This window comes from Salminus brasiliensis, chromosome 3 (genome assembly GCF_030463535.1).
Source record: "Salminus brasiliensis chromosome 3, fSalBra1.hap2, whole genome shotgun sequence".
In the NCBI taxonomy this organism is placed as follows: domain Eukaryota; kingdom Metazoa; phylum Chordata; class Actinopteri; order Characiformes; family Bryconidae; genus Salminus; species Salminus brasiliensis.
In genome coordinates this window covers 52,488,841-52,514,386 of record NC_132880.1, presented here as the reverse complement: position 1 = coordinate 52,514,386, position 25,546 = coordinate 52,488,841, and the positions used below count along the sequence as shown (strand labels likewise).

The 25,546-nt window shown below is 41.5% G+C and overlaps 2 protein-coding genes across 6 annotated transcripts in view; one reads left to right on the top strand and one right to left on the bottom strand.

The window, feature by feature from the left end:
• Positions 1 to 8,366: 8,366 nt before the first annotated feature.
• On the top strand, positions 8,367 to 11,228 carry aanat2 (arylalkylamine N-acetyltransferase 2). Its single transcript, XM_072675028.1, has 3 exons — positions 8,367 to 8,535; positions 10,293 to 10,447; positions 10,923 to 11,228. Exons 1-3 carry the CDS (start codon positions 8,367 to 8,369, stop codon positions 11,226 to 11,228), a joined length of 630 nt encoding a protein of 209 aa, XP_072531129.1.
• Positions 11,229 to 12,193: 965 nt separating this feature from the next.
• The window catches only part of rhbdf1a (rhomboid 5 homolog 1a (Drosophila)), a 59,037-nt gene continuing 45,684 nt past the window's right edge, over positions 12,194 to 25,546 (bottom strand). For 4 of the 5 annotated variants that reach the window (XM_072676588.1, XM_072676589.1, XM_072676587.1 and 1 more), the window contains 14 exons: positions 24,947 to 25,153; positions 22,652 to 22,774; positions 22,386 to 22,546; positions 21,862 to 22,113; positions 21,491 to 21,602; positions 21,320 to 21,394; positions 20,450 to 20,611; positions 18,848 to 18,948; positions 18,689 to 18,752; positions 18,472 to 18,566; positions 18,285 to 18,360; positions 16,518 to 16,618; positions 14,443 to 14,596; positions 12,194 to 13,202 (listed from right to left, as the gene is read on the bottom strand). In XM_072676588.1, coding sequence (XP_072532689.1) covers positions 12,783 to 13,202; positions 14,443 to 14,596; positions 16,518 to 16,618; positions 18,285 to 18,360; positions 18,472 to 18,566; positions 18,689 to 18,752; positions 18,848 to 18,948; positions 20,450 to 20,611; positions 21,320 to 21,394; positions 21,491 to 21,602; positions 21,862 to 22,113; positions 22,386 to 22,546; positions 22,652 to 22,774; positions 24,947 to 25,153 — 2,103 coding nt within the window. In that variant the 3' untranslated portion in view covers positions 12,194 to 12,782. Of the gene's footprint in view, positions 13,203 to 14,442; positions 14,597 to 16,517; positions 16,619 to 18,284; positions 18,361 to 18,471; positions 18,567 to 18,688; positions 18,753 to 18,847; positions 18,949 to 20,449; positions 20,612 to 21,319; positions 21,395 to 21,490; positions 21,603 to 21,861; positions 22,114 to 22,385; positions 22,547 to 22,651; positions 22,775 to 24,946; positions 25,154 to 25,546 lie in introns of those variants that run through there. The other variant, XM_072676591.1, reaches the window with a different exon arrangement.

Genomic DNA, 25,546 nt, shown 5'->3' with positions numbered 1-25,546 from the left:
TCAGGCTGGCCGCCTCAGATGAGGGTGTATAGTGTTTAAGGCTGATGACTCTGAGGTACACTACTGATGATGTGTCCTAAAATTATTAAAAACTTACAAACATCACTAAATCAACAATTAAATCTCCTCACTCTATTCAAGAGAAATTTGGGGATTATACACCGTCTAATTTAAAATAAGTCCACACCTGTTCACTCCCTGCTTAACTGTAGCATTAGGGAGAGGGAATAGGTGAGCAAACAAGGCCAAGTAGGTCTAGAGGGTGTCCTGCTCAGTCTAGTGGCACACTCCTCACTCTGCTGCCTGTTCCTAACCCTAATCTTAACCTAGTCCTAATCCCAACCTTAATCATAATCTAAATCTAGTCCTAACCCTAAACCTAAACCCTAACCCTAACCTTAACCCTACCCCTAACCTTAACCCTACCTTAACCCTAACCCTAACCCAACCCTCAACCTCACACCTGTTCACTCCCTGCTTAACTATGGCATTGGGGAGAGGGAATAGGTGAGCAAACAAGGCCAAGTAGGTCTAGAGGGTGTCCTGCTCAGTCTAGTGGCACACTCCTCACTCTGCTGCCTGTTCCTAACCCTAATCTTAACCTAGTCCTAATCCTAACCTTAATCATAATCTTAATCTAGTCCTAATCCTAACCTTAATCATACTTTAGCCCTAACCCTAACCTAAACCCTTAACCTCACACCTGTTCACTCCCTGCTTAACTGTAGCATTAGGGAGAGGGAATAGGGGAGCAAACAAGGCCAAGTAGGTCTAGAGGGTGTCCTGCTCAGTCTAGTGGCACACTCCTCACTCTGCTCGCCTCACTCTGCTCTCTTTAGGCCTACTACAGGACCAAAAGCCCGATAGCAATGTTTAACAAGCGCTGGCCCGTGCACTACCCTTGATCTTCCTACTCAACCATGCAGTCTGATGGATTGTAATGGGGGAAGTCATTGTACATAACAAAAACCTAACCCTAACCCTAACCCCAACCCTAACCCTAAGCCTAACCCTAACCTCTAACCCCAACCCTGGATTTGGGTCCCCTATTTTGGTATCCCCATTACAGTGGTTTATGTTAAACAAAAAACATGTATCTCAAAAACGATGCTTTACATAATTAATCTGACTAGATTCTGACTATAATCTGATCAGATTCAGAATCAGCTGGTTTTGTCCATTAAAATGACACCTCACTCATGTTTCTACAACATTTAGAAAAAAAAAAGAAGAAGTGTTGCAGTACTCCTCCAATCCTTCTGATGGTGTCCTTTCTTGAAATCTTGGTTATATTTTTGGACTCGATTCCAAAATTATGATTAACTCTTACAGTGTCAATAACCAATATAACATGTTTTTGGAATTATATCACAATTTTGGATCCCATTGAAACCCATTATATTATAATTTTGGACTCTCGCTTCCACATTTATGTGTGACGGTATGGTGTGGGGTTTGGACTCAAGTGCAGTTAAACTTTGTTTTATTATGATTAAATGAAACTACTCCTCTTATGATGTGTGCTTGGTGACTGTTGGGCTTGAACTCCCAACCCTGTATTTTTACTGCGCCATCACAGCTGTGAGAGGTGACAGTATAAAACACTGATCATAAGCAACATAGAAAACGGCAGGAAAACAAACAAAGGAAAAAACAGGAGTGATGTTTACTCAAACTAAAGACAGTAACTCAAATGCTTTTCTTTACTGATCACAACTTGAACTTCAGCTTTTCTTTATTGTTCTCACTTAAACCCACTGTTACCATTCACCCCTCTATAAAGGTAGGACGGGGAAGTGTGTTTGGCTGGGTGTATTTATACTGTGCCACACAGGTGGGTCTGGTCAGTGTTGATTACCGCTGGGAATTTTGGGGCTTGGAGTTCTTTGCTCCAACACCACCAGCTTTCCTACTTTGCTGGCCGGGCCCCCTGCTGGTGGCTGATGGTACATGCTGCCTGCTCACAGTATGAGCCCATTGAAACCCATTATATTATAATTTTGGACTCTCGCTGTGAGCAGGCCGCATGTACCGCCAGCCGCCAGCAGGGGGCCCGGCCAGCAAAGTAGGAAAGCTGGTGGGGTTGGAGCAAAGAACTCCAAGCCAGTCAGTAGGAATTATGTTTATATGTAATTATGTTTGAGATCGTAAAACCTGACTTCAAACCTAGATACTCAAGACTTTAGAGGACATTAGAATTACATCAAAATAATAATATGATGTCATAAGGATTTGTACATGTCAAAGGTCCTGTTATGTTCTAAAAGGCTAAGAGTGATTTCAGCTGTCTGGGTTTAGCTGAAAAAGGTATATTTACAAGTGTTATATAATATGCATATGCACGTGTATGTGTGTGTGTGTGTGTGTGTGTGTGTGTGTGTGTGTGTGTGTGTGTGTAAAAAATCCCTCAGTTAAAGCATATGTAAAACAAGCTCTACCTACTTTTAAAACATTAGTTAAAAAAGGCCTTTAACAAGGCAGTACTTAGCCCCGCCCCCCACCTTATCCTGCAGTAGGATCCAGGAGAGCATCGAGCACTGTGTTTAATCAGTGTTTACATTTAAAGAGGAGCAGGATTTCACAGGTACAGAATTATATTATAGTTTACACTGTGATACACCGCACATGGTGTAGTTCAGACTGGTGTATATATAGTACAGGCAGTGATTTACTGCTGCTCTGTAGCATTTATTGGTTCTGCTGACCGTGTGATTTCAGAATTACGATGGCGTATCATTATTAGTGAATATTAGCCTTTATTTGATTAGCTTGAGGTCATAAACTGGTGGATAGTATAATGAAAATGTTGTTGTTAGTTTCTATAGTGTTTAAGTGCAGCCTTCCTGTAAAAGGCAGGTGTTAATGTGTCCTGTCTGTAAACTAGACACCGTGTGATTCCACATTTAAAATATTATCAGTATTTGGAAAGCTTTGCTTTTAAACCTGTTTCATTCTTACAGCTTAATTTAATGGTTGGGATTTGGTGATGTAGTCTAACACTTGCAGATATAATCTTTATTACTGTTAAAACATTATTTTTAAATGATGATGTCTTTGTAAAATGGTTCAAGTTCAGATCAGTAAATAATGAGTAATAATCTTTGGTCATGTTATTGTTCAAACAGAGAAATGTTTCCAAATAACGGTCGTCAACCAGAAAGCAGTACCATGTTCCCGCTGGTCGTCAGAGGAGCACGGCTCTTTCATCTACTTGATGGCATAAATCGGGCTCTAGATGCTATTAAGGAAGCTCAAGATGCTATTGTACTTTTCGAAATGATGAAAGAGGAGGCACGTTTGGAGCAACCACCACAACGTATCCTGATACCCCAACCAGCTGATCCTGACCTGGTATCCCAACTGGCTGATCCTGACCTGCAGCCTAAACCAGCTGATCCTGACCTGCAGCCTAAACCAGCTCTTCCTGACCTGCAGCCTAAACCGGCTGATCCTGACCTGCAGCGTCAACCGGCTGATCCTGACCAGCTAGCCTTTATGAATCCTGCTGATCCACCATCAGGTAGGCACACTGACAAGCACACATACTATCTTTATCACATCAAAATGTTGCTTGGCTGATTTAAAAGAACAGGACAGTGTTTGTGTGGAGAGCTGTATTTCCCTCAGTTATGAGGAGCTCTAGATTCAAGTATTTGTAAAAGGTGAAACACTGAGAACAGTTTAAATACAGGACAACCCAAAAGTATGTGGAATCACCCGGTGTGCAGCTTACAGACAGGACATAATCATACCTGCCTTTTACAGCAAGACTTCAGTTGACCATCAGTTTATGACCTCAAGCTAATCAAATAAAGACTGTAGAAACAGAGAGTTCTCCTAAACACACACTATTTTACATTTACATTTACGGCATTTAGCAGACGCTCTTATCCAGAGCGACTTACAAGGTTACTCGTATTACAGAGGTGGGCCAATGTAGTGTTAGGAGTCTTGCCCAAGGACTCTTATTGGTGTAGCGCAGCATAGTCACCCAGACCGGGAATCGAACCCTGGTCTCCCACATGGTGTTGTTGTAACGCAATAGTAGGTGGTGGTGTTATCTGTTGCGCCACACCAACCACATTTTAATTTTTTAATTATTTATTTAATTATTTTTAAATATTTTAATTCTGGAATCACACGCTCAGCAGAACCAAGACATTCTAGAAAGCAGCAGTGTTTCACAATATCAGTCTGAACGCCAGCATGTACGGTTTATCACTGTATCTGAACTATAACATAATTCTGTACCTGTGAAATCCTCTGAATGCCCTGGATGCTCTCCTGGACTCTACAGCATGTAATTGGATAAAGTGGGCAGGGTTAGGGGTTGGGGGTGGAGCTAAGCTCTGCCTTGTTAAAAGAACAGACCGTCCATAATTTAGATAATGTATCAAAATTAGGGAACTTGTTTTATAAATACTTTTATTTATTATTTACAGAATATATATATACTAAAGACTCACAGAAGACTCGGACTAAAGACCCGCAGAAGACTCGGACTAAAGACCCGCAGAAGACTCGGACTAAAGACCCACAGAAGACTCGGACTAAAGACCCACAGAAGACTCGGACTAAAGACCCACAGAAGACTCGGACTAAAGACCCACAGAAGACTCGGAGTAAAGACCCACAGAAGACTCGGACTAAAGACTTGCAGAAGACTCGGACTAAAGACTTGCAGAAGACTGGGACTAAAGACCCGCAGAAGACTGGGACTAAAGACCCGCAGAAGACTGGAACTAAAGACTTGCAGAAGACTGGGACTAAAGACTCACAGAAGACTCGGACTAAAGACTCACAGAAGACTCGGACTAAAGACCCGCAGAAGACTGGGACTATAGACTCACAGAAGACTCGGACTAAAGACTCACAGAAGACTCGGACTAAAGACCCACAGAAGACTCGGACTAAAGACCCACAGAAGACTGGGACTAAAGACCCGCAGAAGACTGGGACTAAAGACCCGCAGAAGACTGGGACTAAAGACCCACAGAAGACTGGGACTAAAGACCCACAGAAGACTGGGACTAAAGACTCACAGAAGACTCAGACTAAAGACTCACAGAAGACTGGGACTAAAGATTCACAGCAGACTGGGACTAAAGTTTTTTTCTTATCTTTATTAAAGTGTAATAAAGTTACTCAGCAGCATTGTTTCTGTCTCCTGCTCTTTTTCCTTCACACACATGTCCAGCAGCGTCAGGGCACTTCAGCACCTGGTGTCAGAGGCAGGGCTGATACTCGACTCTCTGCATTAATGAGATGTAATGTTGAACATTTATTTCTGGCTTAGGCTAAACACTCACTCTGCTTTCTGGCAGGAGTGCTTTTGGACATAATTTTGAAACGGTCATTTGTGAACCCATTACATCATGGTCAAACTCATTACATCAAGTTTGGTGATTCTAAGATCAAAGGTCATGAAGCTACGGCCTTGTCAATACAACAAATGTGAATTTGCCTTTAGGCCTAAACTGGTCAGAACTTATTGTTTGAGGGATTGCAAGGACAAAGAAGGTCACAGCGCAACCAAACATGCCACACATTATCATCACATTGTGCTGATGAAGCTAGGTAAGTTTGATGATTTTAAAGTCAAAGGTAATGAAGCTATGGCCTTATCCATTCGGCTATCATAAATTTGGCCTTAGGCCTATGCTGGCCAGAACATGTTTTTCATGGCCTAGAAAGCATAGGAAGGGTCGCACAACTACCAAACCTCCCACACATTGTCATCCCACCATGCTAATGAAGCTGTCATAGTTTGGTGATGCTAATGTCAAGGGTCATGAAGCTACAGCCTTATCCATACAGCAAACATGAATTTGCTTTTGGTCTATACTAGCCAGGACATGTCTTTTGAGGCCTCACATCCACAATCTTTGTTACTGGTTACAATCTCCTGGATCTTCTTGGTGTAAAGTGGAGTTGTCATCCTGTAGGGGATCTTCCATACCTGCTTCACTTTATTCCTCTTTACCTACAAAACCATTTCTATATAATGATAATCCAGTGGTTAACACACTCAAGATCTGGTTCCAATTTCAACAGCATTTTAAATTGGTAGCTGTCTCTTCCTTGGGTCAATTACATAACAATTATTTATTTCCTCCATCACTGTCAGACTCTACATGTTCAATATGGCATGACAATGGTACTACACAATTCAAATATTTATATGTAGATAGTGTCTTTGGTAGTTTTGCCCATTTGTCATCCTGGTACGGCCTCCCTGTTACTCACCTGTTTCGCTGTTTCCAAGCTCGCAATTTATTGGCTAAGTGTTTCCCACATTTCCCCTCGTTACCTCCAGAACAACGGTGGGAAGTCATGTTGTCACTTGTTACCAAGACAATGGTTTAAACCCCCAGAACATTCCTTGTTTATGACCAATCATGTTTATCATTTTTCTGGAATCACATGGGCCAAAAAAGAGAGTTGTGTTAAATCTTTAAAATATTAACATAAATTAAACAGTGACTCGTACAGGCACAAACTTGAGCAACATCAGTCGACACAGACAGTACACCTGGTTTCTGTCATGACTGGCTAGGTCAGACAGAGGCGGGGCGGGGCCGTTGTTATGACTTGAGCAGTGGCGGGCGGGGCCGCCGCCTTGACTTGAGAAGGGGCGCTGGGCTCCACCTTGACTTGCACCGGGACCACGGGCGCCGGCGTGACTGGAACCAAGGTGCTGTGCGCCTGGACTGGAAACGAGGCGCTTTTGAGGAACATGTTGAAGATCATGATACGTGACCCCCCCCCACGTGTCCAAAAACATGATACAGAGACCCTCTCAGCTTTCATTTTGGGGTACATGTCCAAAATCATGATACGTGACCCCCGAACGTGTCCAAAAACATGATATACGGGGTGCAGACCCCCTCAGCTTTCATTTTGAAGTACATGTCCAAAATCATGATACGTGACCCCCCCCCCCCCCCCCACGTCTCCAAAAACATGATACATGAGATGCAGACCCCCTCAGCTTTCATTTTGAAGTACATGCCTAAAATCATGATACGTAACCGCCCCACGTGTCCAAAAACAATATATACGGGGTGCAGACCCTCTCAGCTTTCATTTTGGGGTACATGTCCAAAATCATGATACGTGACCCCCCCCCCCCCACGTGTCCAAAAACATGATTATGTCCATTCTGGATAAAGCTGTTCCATTATTGGTCCAGTATTGGTTACAAATAAAGATTTACAAAAAATTGCCCCATTGCTACATGGTTTTATGGCAACTAAATCAACTCTCACTGCTCTAATTCAGTCCTTGCAGAGTGGTGACCTGACAACATCCTCATCAGCAAAACCATAGAGCTGATTGTTGACTTTAGGAGGAGGAGCAGAGTGCACACACCCCTGAGCATCAAGGACATGATTGGGGAGAGAACGAACAGATTTAGGTTCCTCAGTTTTCACATATCTAAGGATCTCACCTGCATGAAGTGTTGTTTTTGTACTACTGTCCCATGTTTGTACCACCTATAACTGCAATTATGATTTAGCCAAAGAGTTTTTGTTTTTTTTGTGCAACCCTGTAATAGTATATTGACAATGAAGTTAAACTGAATTGAATTTGAAGGTAAACCGTAATAAAGTATTTCCCAGATCTGTTCACCTCTCTTTTCTAACCTAACCCTAACCTAAACCATAAACTTAACCTAAACCTAACCCTTAAGTAGAGGTTGTTTATGGCTATGGTTAAGATAAGAAATTCATACAAATCAAGTATAATATTAGTGCTTGTTTGTATTAATTCTAATAATAGTAGTAGTATTACTTGAGCAAATAAGTGATATGATTGCTGCCTAAATACATAGTACATAATGTTTGAACACATATGCAGTGAGGACACCTTTTCTTCAGCTTGGGTTTAGAGCTGCTCTGGCTGAACTGTATCTGTACTGAATCTGGGATTAAGAATTAGAGTATTAGCACCTAGTAAGCTGCGGGGGACAGCTCTCCGGACACCTGCAGCTTCTGAGACTCCCTCACGTGCACACTCATCCATCCATCTTTCGAGGACATCACATTAGCAGATCAGGAGAGGGTTCCAGTGAGGGAATTGGTGGGGGGTGGGGGGTGGGGGTGTTAGGGTTTAGAGTGTAGGAGATGGGGAGAGAGAGCTGTGGGAGTGGTCGAGAGGGAGAAAGAGAAGAGCAGCAAGGTTGCTGGAGCCAGAAGACAGTGAGTTTCGCTGAGAGAGTGAAGTGTGTGTGTTAACACCTATATCACTCCACAGAATCACAAAAAAGGCAGAAGGTTAGGCCAGTGATTCGGGTCAGCAGTGATCCTCTTGTATAACAGTTTACGGTCAGACAGACTGTGCGTGTGTGTGTGCCCGTGTTGGTGATGATGGCCCAGCAAGTGAGCAGCTCTCCTTTTTTGAAGCCCTTTTACCTAAAGACACCCCTCAGTGTGTCCAGCCCTCTCCGGCAGCGGCGACACACACTGCCCGCCAGTGAGTTCCGCAACCTCACTCCACAGGATGCCATCAGTGTGTTTGAGATCGAGAGGGAAGGTAAGAGGTTAAGGCCATTAGACACTTCAGTTTTTCACTCTTACAACTTTGTTACTGTCATAATTAACAATGTCATGTGACTTAAAGCAAACTGTTACCAAATAATACACAATAGTGTGCATTTAATTTAATGAGTGTGTGTTGGGTTTGTATGCTACTTAATATGACTTTTCATTATTTAAAGGACCCTATTTGTTTATTACTGGTGTCCATTTTTAATATTAGCGTGTGGTTTTATGTAACAACAACAGTCACAGATGATTTTATTTAGACATTTTCCTATCTATAATTTTATCCTAGAACTAAACATGCTATTTTCATTACTGTGTCTTTAAAAATTTTAACTGATCTGTGTTCTGATTGGCTGGCCTGTATTGTATCTTAGTCTTAACACTCTGTAAATGAGTGTACATACCTTTTATATAAGTTGATTTTTGCGACATGACAAAAGCCAGTTTTGTTTCATGTATGGACTACATGAAATGGATTGCACATTTTGAGAAATTTAACAGTGCTTGCATACCCTATCAAACTTTCACTAAAACTATTTGTTTTGTATGATATTGATTTATTTATTTATTGTCATTTCTCACATAAAGATAGCCTAGTTGCCAAACAAAGTCTATTTACTCTGAAGCAAAAGAATGTTTGCACTAATATTGAACATTTTCCGGAACTGGAACTGCTCAGAATTAATTTGTGAATACAGTTGTATAAACAGCAGAAAGCTGACCAATGTGACCAGTCGTTCAAATTTATGAGAGCATTAAGACTGCCTCAGTCCTCCTACAGATTATTTCAAAATAAGTTTATAGTAGTTGCCGGTTAATTTACGGTTAAATTACTGAATAAAAAAACCTGAATAAAACCTTAACAAACAGTTTTAAAGCTTGAATGTTTTTTTTTTACTCGGACTGAGTTTCTTTCATTTACTCCTATTTTATTACTAGTCTTATTTAACTCTTCAGCTGGGTATTTAGCATAAAGTGACACACACAAATTGGGCACCCCTGGTCAAAATATCTGTTAATGTGCATAGTTACGTAAGTAAAAGATGACCGGATTTCCAAAAGGTATCAAATTATAGAAGTTTTTCACTGTATTAGGTCTTTTGCAGTCAAACAGGGATTTTCTTTTCTAGCAATCCTACAAGCAGTTCTCTCTGAAAGTTACATTGGTCTTCCAGACCTCAATTTGCCCTCCACCATCCACTTAACTACATTAGGAACTTGGGACAATGCAGCTTTGCTATCTTCTTCTAGTCTTCTTCTGCTCTGTGGGCATCAGTTATGTTAATGTTCAGAGTGCTCTGCAGCTGCTTAGAGGAGCCCATGGCTGCTGATTGTTGAGACAAGGTTTTTTTGAAACCTTCGTAATTTGCCTCAACTGGTCTTTCCTAATGATTGTGAACAAGATATTGCCCTGACAAGCTAATTAAGGTCTGATACCTTGGTAAAAGTTATATCAGAGCTTAAATCTTTTGGGGTGCCCAAACATTTTCATACTATAATGTCTTGAAAACCAATCTTTTAAATGTGGTTTCACATCTCATCGTTCGTTTAGCTCTATACTCAGAAAACAATGAAAGAGGATTATGGTTGATAGGTTCATGTGATTATGAGCAGACATTTAGACTCTTGGCTGATCTGCAGATAATCTGTTGTTTGTGTTAGTGTGTGAAAGCAGGATCATCACTCCTCCCCTCCTTGACTGAATCCCCTGCCTCATGCCTGTCTGTCTGTCTGTCTGGCCCACAGCTTTCATCTCTGTGTCTGGGGAGTGCCCGCTCACGCTGGACGAGGTGCTAAGCTTTTTAGGCCAATGTCCTGAGCTCTCCATGGGCTGGTTTGAGGGTGGACAGCTGGTGGCCTTCATCATTGGATCAGGCTGGGACAAAGAAAGGCTGGCCCAGGTGAAGTGGAGATAGCAGTAGATTGTGCTAGTAGGTCTTGTAATGTAAGACAATGACTGAGTTTCAGTGAGAAAAAGTCCAGTCTGATGACTTTTATGGCTGGTCCAGATCCAAATAAAGTGTACAACTAGACTTAATAATACTCCTGAGTCTACTTCTTCTTTTGCAGCCAACAGGGAGTTCAATATGAGCAGTTCTCTTGAAAAGTTCTTTTGGTCTTTCAGACCTCAATTGACCTCCACGTGTCCTGTGAATTAGGTGTTACCAATGCAGCTTCAATGTCAAGCCTATTGGTGACCATTACAAATAACTATGGAGTCTACTTAGGGCAATGATTTGAGGGTTCTGCAGCACATGGTGCTCTACTGCAATGCATTTAGATAAACACAGGAGCTGTGAACCTTCTTCTCATGCTGTTTTGTGTTTTTTCCACCCTTATTTACTGGTTCTAACTTCACATGTTTTTTCTGATCAGGAGGCTCTGACCCTCCACATGCCGGACTCCCCAACCGTTCACATCCATGTGTTGTCTGTACACCGCCACTGTCGGCAGCAGGGGAAGGGCTCCATCCTCCTGTGGCGTTACCTGCAGTACCTGCGTTGCCTGCCAGGCCTGCGCCGAGCCCTTCTCATCTGTGAGGAGTTCCTAGTTCCCTTCTATGAGAAGTCTGGCTTCAAGGAGAAAGGCCACTCAGCCATCTCAGTGGGAGCTCTTCACTTCAGAGAGATGGAGTACATGCTAGGAGGTCTGGCCTACGCACGCCGCAACAGTGGATGTTAGAAGCTTCTGTGATTTGGACACATTGCTTAGCTCTCGGGCAACAAGGGCTAAAGGCTCATCAAAGAAAGCCAGGGCGACAGCCACTCAGTACTGAAACACTTATTCTCTGGGTTGTAAACCATCATATCAGAGACAGCAGCGAATCACTGACATCACCAGGACTCAGGCCAGGGACTGGGGTCGTTACAGCCTGTAGGATGGAACAAGGCAAAATGGCAGGATAACCCAATTTGTGCACTTCCAGTTGGTTGCATTTCATGTCAACACTTGTAAATATATATATATATGTGAACGCATTATCTCTCATATGAGCTGATCAGTCACATTTTCTTTATTTTGGGAAGGTCTTCATCAAAATCATTTTAAACTCCTCAAAATGAATGAGAATCCCCATTTCTGTTCCTGTGTGAATTAATAGGATCTATTGAGCAGAATACTGTGCTATGACAGCTGTAAATATATCTGACAAACATGTTTTTATGCTATGTAAATCCTGTTATTTTGACCTGTGGTCTTAAGGTATGGAATATACTGTGGGTTAGACCTATTCATTTATGAATAAAATTATTTGGAATTCAGCTTTCTGTGTGTTTAGTTTCAGTTGTTTAAGTCTAATAAATTGTTGCTGTCATGCAAAATCTTGCATCTCCAAAATAGCAATTTTACAGTAGGAGGAAAAACACTTAACTTTCAATGGAAGTTAATGTAAAAAGATTTTCTTCTAAGCCTTTCTGGAGCATTTATATTGGTTCATTCATCATCATCATCATCATCATCATAAAAACACAACTGCCAGATTCACATAGTTACAAGCTTTTTGCATGACAGCTATGTTATCTAAGTATAGATCTATTTTGAGGATAAGCATTTTAACCATGGTGGTTATATTATTATATAAGTTTGTTTCATATTTTTACGTTACAGGGGCCTGGCCAAATAAGAAACAGGCAGACAAACATCCGAGGTGCAGATTGTTAAGCTGTATTTTGTAACAAGTGAATAAATGGGTAGCTAAAACACTACCCTAACACATTTAATTGTTACTCCATTTGAAGCAGTACACAAATAAAAGAATAACATTTGAGTGCTTGACATAACCAAAATATGGCAGTAGTAGGTACATTTACCAAGGCACTGAAGGTACAGATTGTTTGTTTCTTGTCCCTGGATTCTGAGGTCGTCTGAACAACGGTAAAACCTTTGCCTGATTTAGTGACATGCTAAAACATGAAGTACCAGTGCTTATTCTCCCACACTGTCCTCAGATTCTGTAAGGTGTGTAAGGGTGTGGTTTGGAGCTAGGATGTCACACTGCACCCTGCTTAACAGACAAAATAAAACTCTATTGGGGACACTTAAAAAAAAGATTCTAAGTCATCACAATGGTCAAAAGTGGCATTCCAACTTGCACTAAGAGTAAAAATAAAAAAAAAATAAAAATAACACAAGCATCATTCATCGTCCAAGTTCACACAGAGGAGGCGGGACAGTGTCCAGCTTATCTTCATTCCAGATCCAGTCAATCCAACAGTGTCCCGCCTTCTGGAAGCTCCTTCAATGGAGGTGGGCATTGAGGTCGTACTTCTCGCAGAACTTATCCGTCAGGGGAATGCAGGTGAGCAGCTCACACCACTCGCACTTAATGGGGTAGACGTAGAAGAGCACCACCAGGCCGGCGAACAGGCCCACAAAGACGGCCAGGAAGACAAGGATCTGGCAGCGTTTGCGGTACATGTCCATGCGGCCAAAGCTGATGTAGGGCAGGAAGGCGAAGGAAAGGAAGAAGCCCGAGATGAAGCCGCAGATGTGCGCAAAGTTGTCGATCCAGGGCAGCAGGCCGAAAGAGAAGAGGAAAAGCACCACGCATAGCAGCTTAGTGAAGGCGCGCCACGGCTGCGCCAGAATCTGCCAGCTTTGGAACAGTTCCACGAACAGACAGGCCAGGATGCCAAACTGAGAACCTGCAGGACCCACCTGAACAGAGAAGTAGAACTGGGTCAGAACTAGAGTTGCACAAACTATCAACTTAGCACCTTATAATTTATTATTTAAATACGTTAACACCAGTTAATCATTGTATTTAACTGCATCTGAGGAAATAAAAAAACTGCATCTAAAAATAAAAAAAATATATTTAAAAAGTATAAAAGTATAAATAAAGTTAAAGACAAGTTAAAGTCATTGTCAAATAAAGATTTGGTGTTTAGACAATAATTACTGTTTGCAATTATCTGGTATTGAGCACCGTGAAACTATTATACCATATCAGAACTGTTCCAGTTTACATGTCATTGGAACCTGTGTGTTCAGCCCACTGGGAACCAGAATGTTTTGTGCTTCCATGTGGTTCCATGTTGACTCCACATATGGTTCCTGCTTAGGGTCAGTGACTGCATATGTGGACTAGATGGGACCCATGTAAGATTAAGATGGACAGTAACAATGGCTTCCCAAATGGGCCCCAGTAAAAAGACAGTACAAACCCACTCAGAGCCCATGCCCACCTGTAACCCACATGAGAAAATAAACAAATTCTTCATTAAATAACTACTGTAAATCTCATTCAGTCTAAGCTTGAGCTTACAATTTTGTTTGTTTTATGTTTTTTCTTATTGGTTTAGCAAGGAGACATTGCTCAGGTTAACCAAACCACAGTCACAAACCACAAAAAATATTACTAACCCTGAAAAATTGGCCTTGATAGTCACAAGCCCATCCACACACATGCTGGATTTAGCCATTTTAATCATTTTTGCTATTTTTAAATGAATAGTACAATTTGTGAAGATAACATAAGTGTGAGAACTGTATTTTGGTTGATTGTGTAATTATTTGTTTGTGTTAGGCATATGTAACACTACCAACTAATCCACAGAACAACAGACACACAACTTCCAATGTAGAAATGTGTTGTCTTTTGTTGGTTTAAATATTTCTATATAAAAGCTCAATGTAGATATTGCTTCAGGTAGTATTATAAGACAAGATGCATTCTCTGCTTTTATAGACTGTATGTTTGGTAAAAAAAAATGAAAAAATGATAAAAGTAAATGGTTAATTTAATCTTTATTTCAAGACATACACCTTACACCCAATATATACAAACACTAAGATGAGTCCACATGGGAGTATATTTTAAAAAAATGCTTATCCCTAAAAAATACATTTCTCCTTTCTGCAGTACTAAAAGTAAAGGCAGGGCAGTTTACAGCACCTCGGCTCTGTAGGGCAAAAAGATGGCGCTGGCTAGATTCCCTGTGATGCCGCTGAGAATGTAGATAATGGAGATACGCAGCCAGCCAGCCAGTTTCTCCAGATCCCTCAGTATGGTCATCTGAAACAGCACGGAAACTAGGCAGTGCAGAATCCTTTACACAGGAGAAATAGAAATATATATATATATATATATATATTACATATTTTTACATATTTATGATATTCAATTATATGTGGGGTTATAGTCAAGTCAAGTCAAATGTAATTGTATAGCATTTTATAACTGTTGTCACAAAGCAGCTTTACATAATTAGTAAATAGTAAAAGGAAAGTAATATAGGAAAATAATTAACATAAAATACATGAAAAATCTGGAGGAAGAAACCTTGGGAGGAACCAAGACTCACAGGGGGACCCGATCATAATCATAATATAATAATCATGGTGTAGTAGAACTTAGTGGTCATGGCAGTGATGGTCAGAGTAATAGGAATTTTGAATGATGAATGTACCAAAGGAAATGTTCTAAAATAACGTTTACACTGAAAAAGATTTTTTCTTCCTGTTGTAATGTTACTATTTTGGTGATACAAGGTTTTCCTCCAACACCTGGTGTGGTTTGGTAGGTGAGCTGCTGCTGCTGCTGCTGCTGATGGAGGTGAACACATCCTCCACGCTGTGCTGGCTGGACTGGGGGGCGTCCAGGAGAACCCTGGAGGAACCGAGCTCTGTTCTTCAGACTAGCTCACCAACAAGATCTCACTACTTTCTCTCTTCAGAATGAGAAGCTCTTGTTTCTCCTTTTTACTGGATTTATGTTCAGCTGCTTTATCTGTTCTGATGAGATCTGGAGCTTCTACAGTAGAAACCCTCTCACTGCTGAGAGACGGGATTAGGTTATTTGTTCACAGGAACAAAAGGTATATTTATATTGTTATAAACACAGCACCACACATTGTAGGAGCCCAAGAACTTGACTACAAGTCTTGACAAGGTGAGGCGGCTTGTCTAGGTGTGAGTGTGTGTATGTGAGTGTATGTGAGTGTGTGTGGGGTGTGAGGTTTAGATGCACGTGCAGGATTTATAAGCCTGCTTACAAAAAGGAAGCATCCAAACAGAGCAGCTCAGGGAAGCTCTGGGTTCTGCACTTACTGAAATTACTGTTCAGACTGAGATCACTGGAAAAGCACCTCATGTCTCTACTGCAGAGCATTAGATTTAGCTGGTTCTCAAAAAAGATTAGGCCTAATGTGCCTGTCTGTGCCAGGTGATTACACACACACACACACACACACCTTCTACTTTAAAATTCACAAGTCTCCAAAGAAAGAAAAACCTTCCAGCAAATTTCCAGCATTGACCATTTTGGATTATTTCAGTCAAAAGTATTGTCAGGCAAATGTTACAACTGACCCCACAGGTGAGGTTACCTGTGAAAGGCAGCAGGGCTAACACTTTCAAAGAATTCTGGTAAATCAAAACAATAAATAAATACATTTAAAAAATCTGTAACATTTTATTTAGTTTGAACCAGACAACCTAAAAATGTGTAACTGTAACTGTGTGCCTGTACCAAACATGACTATTTTTTATCCACAAAGAACCATGAAACTAAAAACTAAAAAGTATAAATCAACAGAAAATGTACTTTTCTAAATGTATGTGGTGGTATGGACTATTTTCACTATTTTACTATTTCTCTGGGGAGGCTTAGATCTGTGTTCATCTACTATATTAAAATGCTGTTCTATTATAGTTGCCATGAAGGGGATTCAAATAATAGGAGGAGTGAAATCTGGGACTTAGTAAACTTAGTAAACACTTCCATGTTGTGTTTTACCCCACTTTAGGTTGTGCACTACTTTTCCCTACTGCTTACCTTTGCCTCCAATCTTAAACAAATAGATGGCACCACCACTGCCCCATCATGGAGCATTATGGGGCATTTCTATTGGTCCATTCATCATAAAATTCTGATTCACATTATGGAGAAAAGTGAGAAACAGAGAAAACGGAAATACACGTTCTTGCGTGGCAGCAACTATATATACAGTGCACAGGGAAAAAACTTACCCAGCATGCAGGAAGAGAGACAGCCAGAGCCGATAGAACTGGTCAGGGATTTCTGGGTTTAGAAAGGGCAGGAGGCCGCATACATCATCCATACAGTGCACCTGGTGGAGAATGACCAACATATATTTATAGTCCTAAAGTATTGTTCAAAAAGTGCCAAAATCCAAAACTTCTTTATGACTGCCAACAAGCACTTACAACCACATTCAGCCCATACAGTGCTTTCGAGCGGTCTTGGCATGCCACCTTGCTCAAAACTGCCCGCTGGCACTGATGTCTGAGCCAACACAGCATGTGCCCTCTCAGACAAAAAGGGGATTTTGCCAAACTTAGACCAGATTAGCATAGCAACCTTCACAGCTATTAGCACACTTAAGAGTGTAGCAGAATTCTGTGGTTGGAGGGTAGTAATGAAATCATTACCCTAGACGTCAGAGAGACAATGAGAGAGCAGAAGGGTTCAGAGCACTGAAGTGTCTGTATGAAGGCCTAGTACAGGCTGTTTTATGCTATGTTTACTATGTTTACTGTCTGTCTGATATGTTCACCTCTTTTAACCTCTTCAGACCCTGCATCCTCATTACATTTTTGCTTCTCTGCACCACCATACTTTTTAAAACTTGGCCTCATATGAGGACATTGTTTTTGCCAATATGACTTTCTGTACATTGACTACGTTTAGTTTTTATACTTGTTAGGTCCTACTAATCCCAAATAGCTAGAAGAAAGTAAGACTACACACCAAGCAAAAGTCCGGGTCTGAGAGGGTTATGCATTTGTCTTAGAATATAATTCTATAGATAGATAGAGTAGATAGATAGAGAATATGGAGTGGAGGGGCTCCAACTGAAAAAGGTAACAGAAGACTATAAATGAAAAAACATTTTTGAATGTGTTACATTCCTATTAATGTAAAGCATGTTTTATGTGCTGATACATTAAATACTTACACTGGACAGCCATAACATTAAAATCACTTTTCTAACATTGAGTAGGTCCACCTCATGCTGCCTAAGCAGATGTGACACTTCGAGGCATGTGACCCTAACCACAGGGCCTCTGAAGAAGTCACCAAGACTAATGTTAGCAGAAGATCCTTTAGGTTCTGTAAGTTGTAAGATGGGTGGGGCCTCCATTAGCATCAGTGAACCTTAAGTTTCCTTGAGCCTGTCGCCGGTTCAGCGGTGGTCCTTCCTTGGAGCACTTTTGGTAGGTACTGAACACTGCATACCAAGACCTGCCTGATGTTTTTGAGTTGTTCTGACCCAGTCATCTAGAACATCACAGTTTGGTTCTTCAAGAACTGACTGTTCACTTGCTGCCTAATATATCCACTCCTTGGCAGGTGTGGACCAGATCATCAATGGTATTCACTTCACCTGTCAGTGGTTTTAATGCTATGGCATGTTTTGATCATGGTGTCCAGTTTCCGCCATCGGCTGGGTCTCCATTTATTACACAATGCTACCAGCGCTAGAAGGGTGAAGACTAGTTTAAGGTTCCTCCTACCCTCTAGAGAAAGAGAGCAATGCCAATCATGCTCTACTGGACTAATGAACTGTCTTGGAATTAATATCCATGTTCAACATAATAAAATAATATTTATATTGTACAGCCATGTTTACAGGCTGCTCCAAGCTCAAACAATCCTAAAAGCCAAACTACTTATTTTTCATTTATACAAAAAGAAATACAGAACATTTTTTTGTACCAGCACTGTACTGAGTACTGATAACATTTGAATCAATCCAAAAACAGGTGCCTTACTTGTGAACACAGTGTTGCCTCCTCGTGGAAATAACCTTTCATGAAGTCACAGTACTCCCTTGACGTAATCTCACACCTGCTCAGAATTAATTGAAAGTTCTTATCACTAAACTTCACATTTAATGATACACTTAAACCGCAATTGGTGTTTAAGCCAAATGTAGGTTTCTGTGTGTGTTGTCCTTACCTCCCTTTGGTTCCGATACAGCAGGGCCGGCCGGTGATTGTACAATCGATATGAGGCAGGTTGGTGTGGTTTCCCGTATCATACCTGGTACAGATCTACAACAGATAAACCCCACAGCCACCACTGACTCCTATAACCTTTTCTTATGCTCTTCAACACATTTATTGACTTTAATTGATTTTAATTGGCTTTACGTGAGCTCTGCTGTAATACTTACAGGCCACTTGGTGATGTCATCAGGCCATTCGTGAGGTGCTACAGAGGCTGGCTCGAGGCAGGTCCTACAGAAAGCCCAGGACACATGTGCAAAACACATTAGGTGTGATAGGCAAATTACAGGGTTGCTAACACTGTCTTGCACAGGTTTTCATCTTACCTGGGGTCCTGATGGCAGACAGAGCCATACTGACGTGGTTTGCCATCCAGCTGGGGGGTGCTAGAGTGCTGTGGCCATTTCACCCACTCAGCTAGCGTGCTCTGTAGTGTTAGGGGGGCACCAAGATCAATTAGTGAATGAAGTGCTTAGCCCAATAACACAATAATTCTATTCTATGTGATCTTTTGTATAAATCATTTCTGCATGTTAAGAAACGAATCACAGAATCAAACTAGAAAAGCTCTTTTCCTGAAGAAAGCACAGAGCGGTTATGTAGCTTTAGTGGTTCCCAGTATTGCATCAATGGTATTCACCTGTCAGTGGTTTTAATGCTGTGGCTGATTGGTGTGTATCAATATCACTACTGATTTTTACCGATTTCCCTCCCTTTTGATTGATCACTTGATAAGCTGTTGCTACATGGTCACTAAGGTGAAACTGTTTTGCCAGGTTGTTGCAATGGAGGTTTGCTTAGTATCACAGATGGTTGCTTTGACATTCCTAAGTAGTACACGGTAGCCCTGCTGCACTGTGCATAATGATTTACTTCTACTGTATGGTTCTGCGAGGTGCTTGCTATGGTATCACAAGGGGTTACTATGGTGTAGATATGGCATTTTACATTTACATTTAAGGCATTTATCAGACGTTCTTCTCCAGAGAGACTTACAGAAGAGCTCCACTGTTTACTGAAGAAGAACCTCAGCTAGTTTAAATAGACTAAAATTCAGATCCTCTAATCTTAGACTCTACTAAACACAATTCAATATACAGACCATAATACTCTACTCTTCACCCAAGTCCTCTCAGAAGAGGAGGGTCTTCAGTCTGGGTTTGAGGACAGCGAGCGTTGGACTCGAATGGCTCCTGCTATAGTATCCCAGGAGGTTGCAATAGTTTTCACGAGTGGTTGCTTGCTAATGCAATTTACATCATGAACTGCTGTTGGGTTCTGTAGACACAGGTCATGAGGCGCTGTTGTTTTTTTCGACTGTATACTAACATGATCAGGCATAACATTAAAACCACCTCTCCATTCTGGAACACCAAGATGTTAACAGCATATTCTGTCCTGTACATTGTGAAGTGGGGTCTCAATAAGCATCAGTGAGCCTTAAGTGTCCCTGACCCTGTCGCTGGTTCATTGGTTGTCCTTCCTTGAAGCACCTTTGGGAGGTTCTGACCACTGAATACCTGGAACACCCCACAAGACCTGCCTGATTTTCTGGAGATGTTCTGACCCAGTCATTATCTAGAGCATCACAGTCTGGTTCTTGTCAAAGTGTCTCTGATTCTTACGCTTGTCCATTTCTCCTGCTTCATCACCTTCATCAGAAGAACTGACTGTTCACTCACTGCCTAATATGTAGATCCACCTCTCGACAGACAGGAGACACTGGACCCAGATCAGTAGCGTTCTTCACTTCAGCTGGCAGTGGTTTTAATGTTATGGCTGATGTGTGTAGAGCACATAGTGAGGGGTTCTCCCCTTAATCATAAGTGGTGGCTGTTACTTTTTACGTATTGCTATTTAGCTTTAACTGAAATCAAATGCTTGCCGACTCTGTGCTGCTTCCTCACTGACTAAATGCTTCTCCTCACCGAGCACTCCTCCTCAGAGGTCTGCAGGCAGCCAGAGCGGTCATTGCGTACACAGCAGGCTGAGTTCCTCTCTGTGTCTCGCTTCTTCTGTATCAGTTCATGCACTTCATGGTCCCGTCGCATACAGGGTGAGAATTTGGCTCCCAGATGGATCAGCGCCTCCTGTTGGTATGGAAGTAAAGAGCACAAGAGGACAAAAACCACCAAAACAACAAGTTACATTATTATTACAAAAACCCATATAACAGCTGCTTTGGAGCCAAAATTTTACAATATTAAGCTATTTGATACCTGATATTTTAAAAGAGCTAGCTAACAAAATCAAAACATGTGGACAACAGCAAAGTTTCTTAACAACCAATTTAAAAAGCCATGCTCAAATTTAGTAAACATAAAGTTTATTTATTTTTGATGCAGACACAATTAGGTCATTTGGAGCTTATTTGGAGCCAATTTCGCTTTGTGACATGTGTGTCGCGTCACTAGTGAAATAAAAAGAGCCATGGTAAGGTTCTGATGTACCACGCAGAGGCGCCTGGTGTAAAATGAGCTCTTAGGTAAGAATTTACCTAATTAAAAAGTAGTACCACATTTAAAAAATGCATGTTAGGAGTTGACCAGGGGTTCAGAAGGTCACCCTTCCACTAATATAACAATAGTGGGGGGGATCATAATCAATCGAGGCAGCAAAACTGATTTCTCAACCACTAGAGGGCGCAAAAGCCATGTTTAGAACAGCAAAATTCATACAAATTTGAACCAAACCATACAAGGAGCAGGTGTGAAAATGTTTGCAGATAGTTTTCTCACACTTCAAGAAGCCAATAAAGGTTAACAATAATTAACACTCAGGAATGACAGCTAACATACCGAACTTGGTCCAATCCAAAAGTTCTCCTGCTGCACAAACTTGACATTCTCATAGACACCTTTGTTTCTTAGAACCTTAACAAAGAGAACAAGAACCAGTGTTATACGAGTACAGCAGATGGCCACAAACAGGAACAGAATGACAGGCTTTACATATTCAAGTGCACTCACAGAATCAACAGTCTCGTGCTGGGAGAAGCCCACTGGTGCTATGCCATAAATACACACAGCCAGGATAGTGATGAGTAAATGGACAAATGTGATCCAGTAGGTAAAGAAAGGCCTGTAGGGAGCAAACTATTTCAATTCACAATTCACAGCAAAACCTTTAAAACCTAATTGTTAATGTCATGCAAAAACCTCATATCTCCAGGGTTCTATTTTTCACTTTTCTCCATAATGTGAATCTGGCAGTTGTTCTTTACATTGGGCCCCAATTTAAAATAAATGCTCCAAAATCACTTCTCCTGTAAAATGATCATGATGGAGATATGATGTATTTGTGTGACAGCTTAATTATGCATCTGTACAGAAACTCTCACCTATGATCATCCATGTCCTCTATCTGCCTTTTGACATAGCTGTCGATGCGTTTGCGATATGTCCGGTTGGTTAGCTTGCCCACCATTCCCAGCCCGTATGGCCTTTTCTCTCGGGCAAAAAGCTTCTTAACTGGAACAGCAATCCGCTGCCCTCGCCGCTGACCGCTCACGCTCACCACTTCCTGCTTCAGTCTGACCTTTGGTGGTGCAGGGGTTCCCTCTTTGGCTTTTCTCCAGCCTCTCTCTAGAGGCCTAAATCATAGCAGACACATACATGACTAACACCAGAGGCAACTTTAAAGACCTCAAGGAGACCTCAAACTCTGCGCTCTTTTGAAGTTCATTTAGAAATCTGCTCATATTACCCCTATATCACCCATATATGTTTTTAGCTGCCTTCTTCGGCTACCAATCACTGAACGCATCCATTTAAACAATTTCCTTTTTGACCTTTAAAACCTTGAATGACCTTGCACCTATGTATCAGTCTGCCTTTTACTCACAGACTAGATGACAAGACTCACAGCATTAGATGACTCTTCTCCAGTTCGCTCTTGTCCAGCGCGCTCCCTGTCAGCTCAGACTCGTCCAGCTGCTTGCTGTCCACGTCTTTGGTGGTAGAGTCAGAGGGAGACTCAAACACTTCGTCATGAAACGTTGACATCTCCTCCTGCATCAACACGTCCTAAGCACAGACATGGTCAGGGTTACATCCAACTCCCAAATCCTTCACATGCGCCACATGTAGCACTGGGGACACAGAGCGGGTCCTGCAATCATATTCAGTTACCCTGGCAAAGAAGGAAGTGTCCAGCTCATCAGGGAAGTCCACTACGTCTTCCTCGATGAAGCTGGCTGGGGTAAAGCTGCGCCTGTGAGCCCGCCGCAGGGTATTCTCTCTTATGGAGCGTCCCTGAAAGAACACAGTGACATGAACTTAGCTCAGTTCTCCTGCGAATCTGTAAATCCGGTGTAACATTGTACATTAATGAATTTGAGTTCATTTAGAAAGCTACAAAGAGTTCTTGAGCAATGCCATTGGTTTAATAAAGAACCACGTTCACTTGATGAAACACAAAAAAAAAATATACTTAAATGATTCATGTTTATTTGTGTTCATGTGTATTTGGTTCTGTTTACTTGTGTTGATTCATGTTCGTCTGTGATCGTTCATTGTTCATTTGTTTTGTTCATGTGTTACACATGGGACTGGGGGTACAGCCTCTACACCTTTGTTCGCTGCCGAGAATGAACTCTTCTGGGACCTCTAGAACACCCTGAGGTTCCTCGCACGTTTCCGGCGTGTTCAGGTAAGCTCCGGTTCTCTGCTCACGTTCAGGAGTAGGTCTCCCTGCTACTCTTGCGACCAGCGAGGCTTGCTCGGCTCCTGTCCGGATTCTCAAGCTACCCACGTCCAAGCAAAGCGACCCACGCTCGCGGCAGCACACTGCTTACTCAGGTTAGGTCGGCCTAGCCATTTGGTCTAGCGGCTGGTTCCCCAGCTCTCCTTATTTGTTTACTGAGTGCTGCTCTAGTTTTTGTTTACGTTAACCCGCTATCGCCCAGGCCCTGCCTGTAGGTTTTAGTTCTTGTTCCCTTTTGGTTTTCCCCCAAAGGGGGGAAAAGGTTTATTGTGTTTGCCTTTTCGTTTGTCACACTTGTTTTTTTTTTTTATTATTGCACCTCTTAGTTGCTGCTCATTTCGCCTCACTTGCTCCTTTCTGTTACCCTGGTTTTTGTCAATAAATGGCTTGCTTTGATTCCATCTCTGCCCATCCATCTTGGTCTGGCCTCACGCCATGACACTAACCAAGATGCATTTAAAGAAACAACCAACACTGATGCTTAAAATATGTAATTAAATAGTCAGAAAGCACAATGGTTTATCTTGAGAATCAGTCATTTATAATATGTATATAATATTTAAGTACCGTATTGTGTAACATAATGTACAATGTATATTAAATTATACTTGTTTTATTGTTGATGTCATACTCGTGCTTTGGTTGCTTTGTGCTTTGGAACTGTGCCATTTAAACTCACCCTGCAATAATATGAACTCTTTAAAAAATTTGAATAACCTACAGGTACTGACCATTAAACTAAAAATGTATGGTATTATGGATTTTAGCCAGTAATATCTGTGGCATAATATACTGGTGTTGCACAGTCTCAAATCACTAGAATGCTAACAATACTATATGTCCAACACCCCTTTCCAATGAATGAAATTTGAATGTATTGCTGACACAGCTTGTCTAGTCCCTCAAATAAGATAATACACTATTATTAATAGGCTAATTTACTTTATATTTATTAACCATTTAACCCATTTAACTCATTCTGTTTCAGCTTAAATCAGCAGCTTCAGGATCATGCATATTTGTATTACATCAGTTGTACACGTGCATTTCTGGGCAGTGTGAGAGCTGCAGAAGTTTGATCTGAAGGTGGAGCAGCATGTGGGTGGAGATGGTAGAGTAAAACTACAGGATTTTACACTAATATGACTCTATGGGTTCTGCAGCGTTACACAGCAGTTCTGGAGAGAGGTTCTCCTCCTGCAGCTCCACCACCAAACCTCCATAGTGCAGTAGCAGCAGCGCTCCGGCCTGAAGTGGGAATGACGGAGACGCCCTTCTCCCTTTTCCAGTCAGTGGAGCATCAGCATGATCCTGAAGCTGCTGATTTAAGGTGGAGCTGATACAGGATGATGCTTTAAAATTTAAATCCATTTACGTTTTACTCTGTAGATATGCATCCTAAACCAGTTCTACAGTGTAAAGTTTCCAGGGAGTCTATGGTAATACTCAGTTTTTGTTTTGGACTCCTGTCTTACACAGGCATTGATTTCCTCCTGGCAAACCTAAAGCTACACTTGCATAGCACTGCTCTTAATAGCAGAAAGCCTATTACTCTGTTTTTGCAGTGCACTAACACCAGCTGCTCACCAACTACATTACTGATTCATTAGATTAAGAGAACGTACTGAATAACTGTAGTACATGCTGAATAACCCTAACCCAGTGAATTACAATTAATGGTATAATCATTATAAGTTCATTCAACCAGTCTTGGAGCTCACCTTGACCAGAGCGGCTGCTGCTCTGAAGCTCATCTTGGCCACGGACTCACGCTTGCGTCTGCGTGGTATCCGGTTGAGGCCGGATCGGGAGCTGGTGAAGGAGCAGAGGGAGGCAGCGCCAGGTGTGATGGGTGTCTGGGGAACGCTGTAGCCATCCACTTCCTCCACCATGCGGAAGGCCCGACCACGTGCCAGAGGGTCCACAATCTGATGAGATCCAAACAAACTGTATTTTTCGTCACAGTGCAGCTATTCTGAACAGATTAAATCAGAAGTGCTCCGTCCTGGTCCTGTTGACCTACCATCATGTAGATGTAGAGTTTCAAACCCTGATCTATCTTATAATTGCAGTTATTATTATATGACTTTATTAATATTACCATTACTGCTACTAAGCATACTGACAATATTTTGTCACAAAGACTTCTCCCCACCCTCACTACACCTGAAATCACAACTGATCCAGTGTTTTTTTGTAAATAATGTAAACATTTAGATTATATCAAACCTGTACATTTAAACTGCTTTAAACTAGTGCATTATTGTAATTAGAAAGTGTGTATTGTGTTTATAGTGTGTGTATATGTATAGTATAGTGTG

What these genes read in the sequence shown, in the direction of transcription:
- aanat2 (XM_072675028.1), top strand. Translation starts at nt 8,367, where the DNA reads ATGATGGCCCAGCAAGTGAGCAGCTCTCCTTTTTTGAAGCCCTTTTAC. An exon ending in GTTTGAGATCGAGAGGGAAG is followed by an intron (nt 8,536 to 10,292) that starts GTAAGAGGTTAA and finishes TCTGGCCCACAG; the next exon opens with CTTTCATCTCTGTGTCTGGG. An exon ending in ACAAAGAAAGGCTGGCCCAG is followed by an intron (nt 10,448 to 10,922) that starts GTGAAGTGGAGA and finishes TTTTCTGATCAG; the next exon opens with GAGGCTCTGACCCTCCACAT.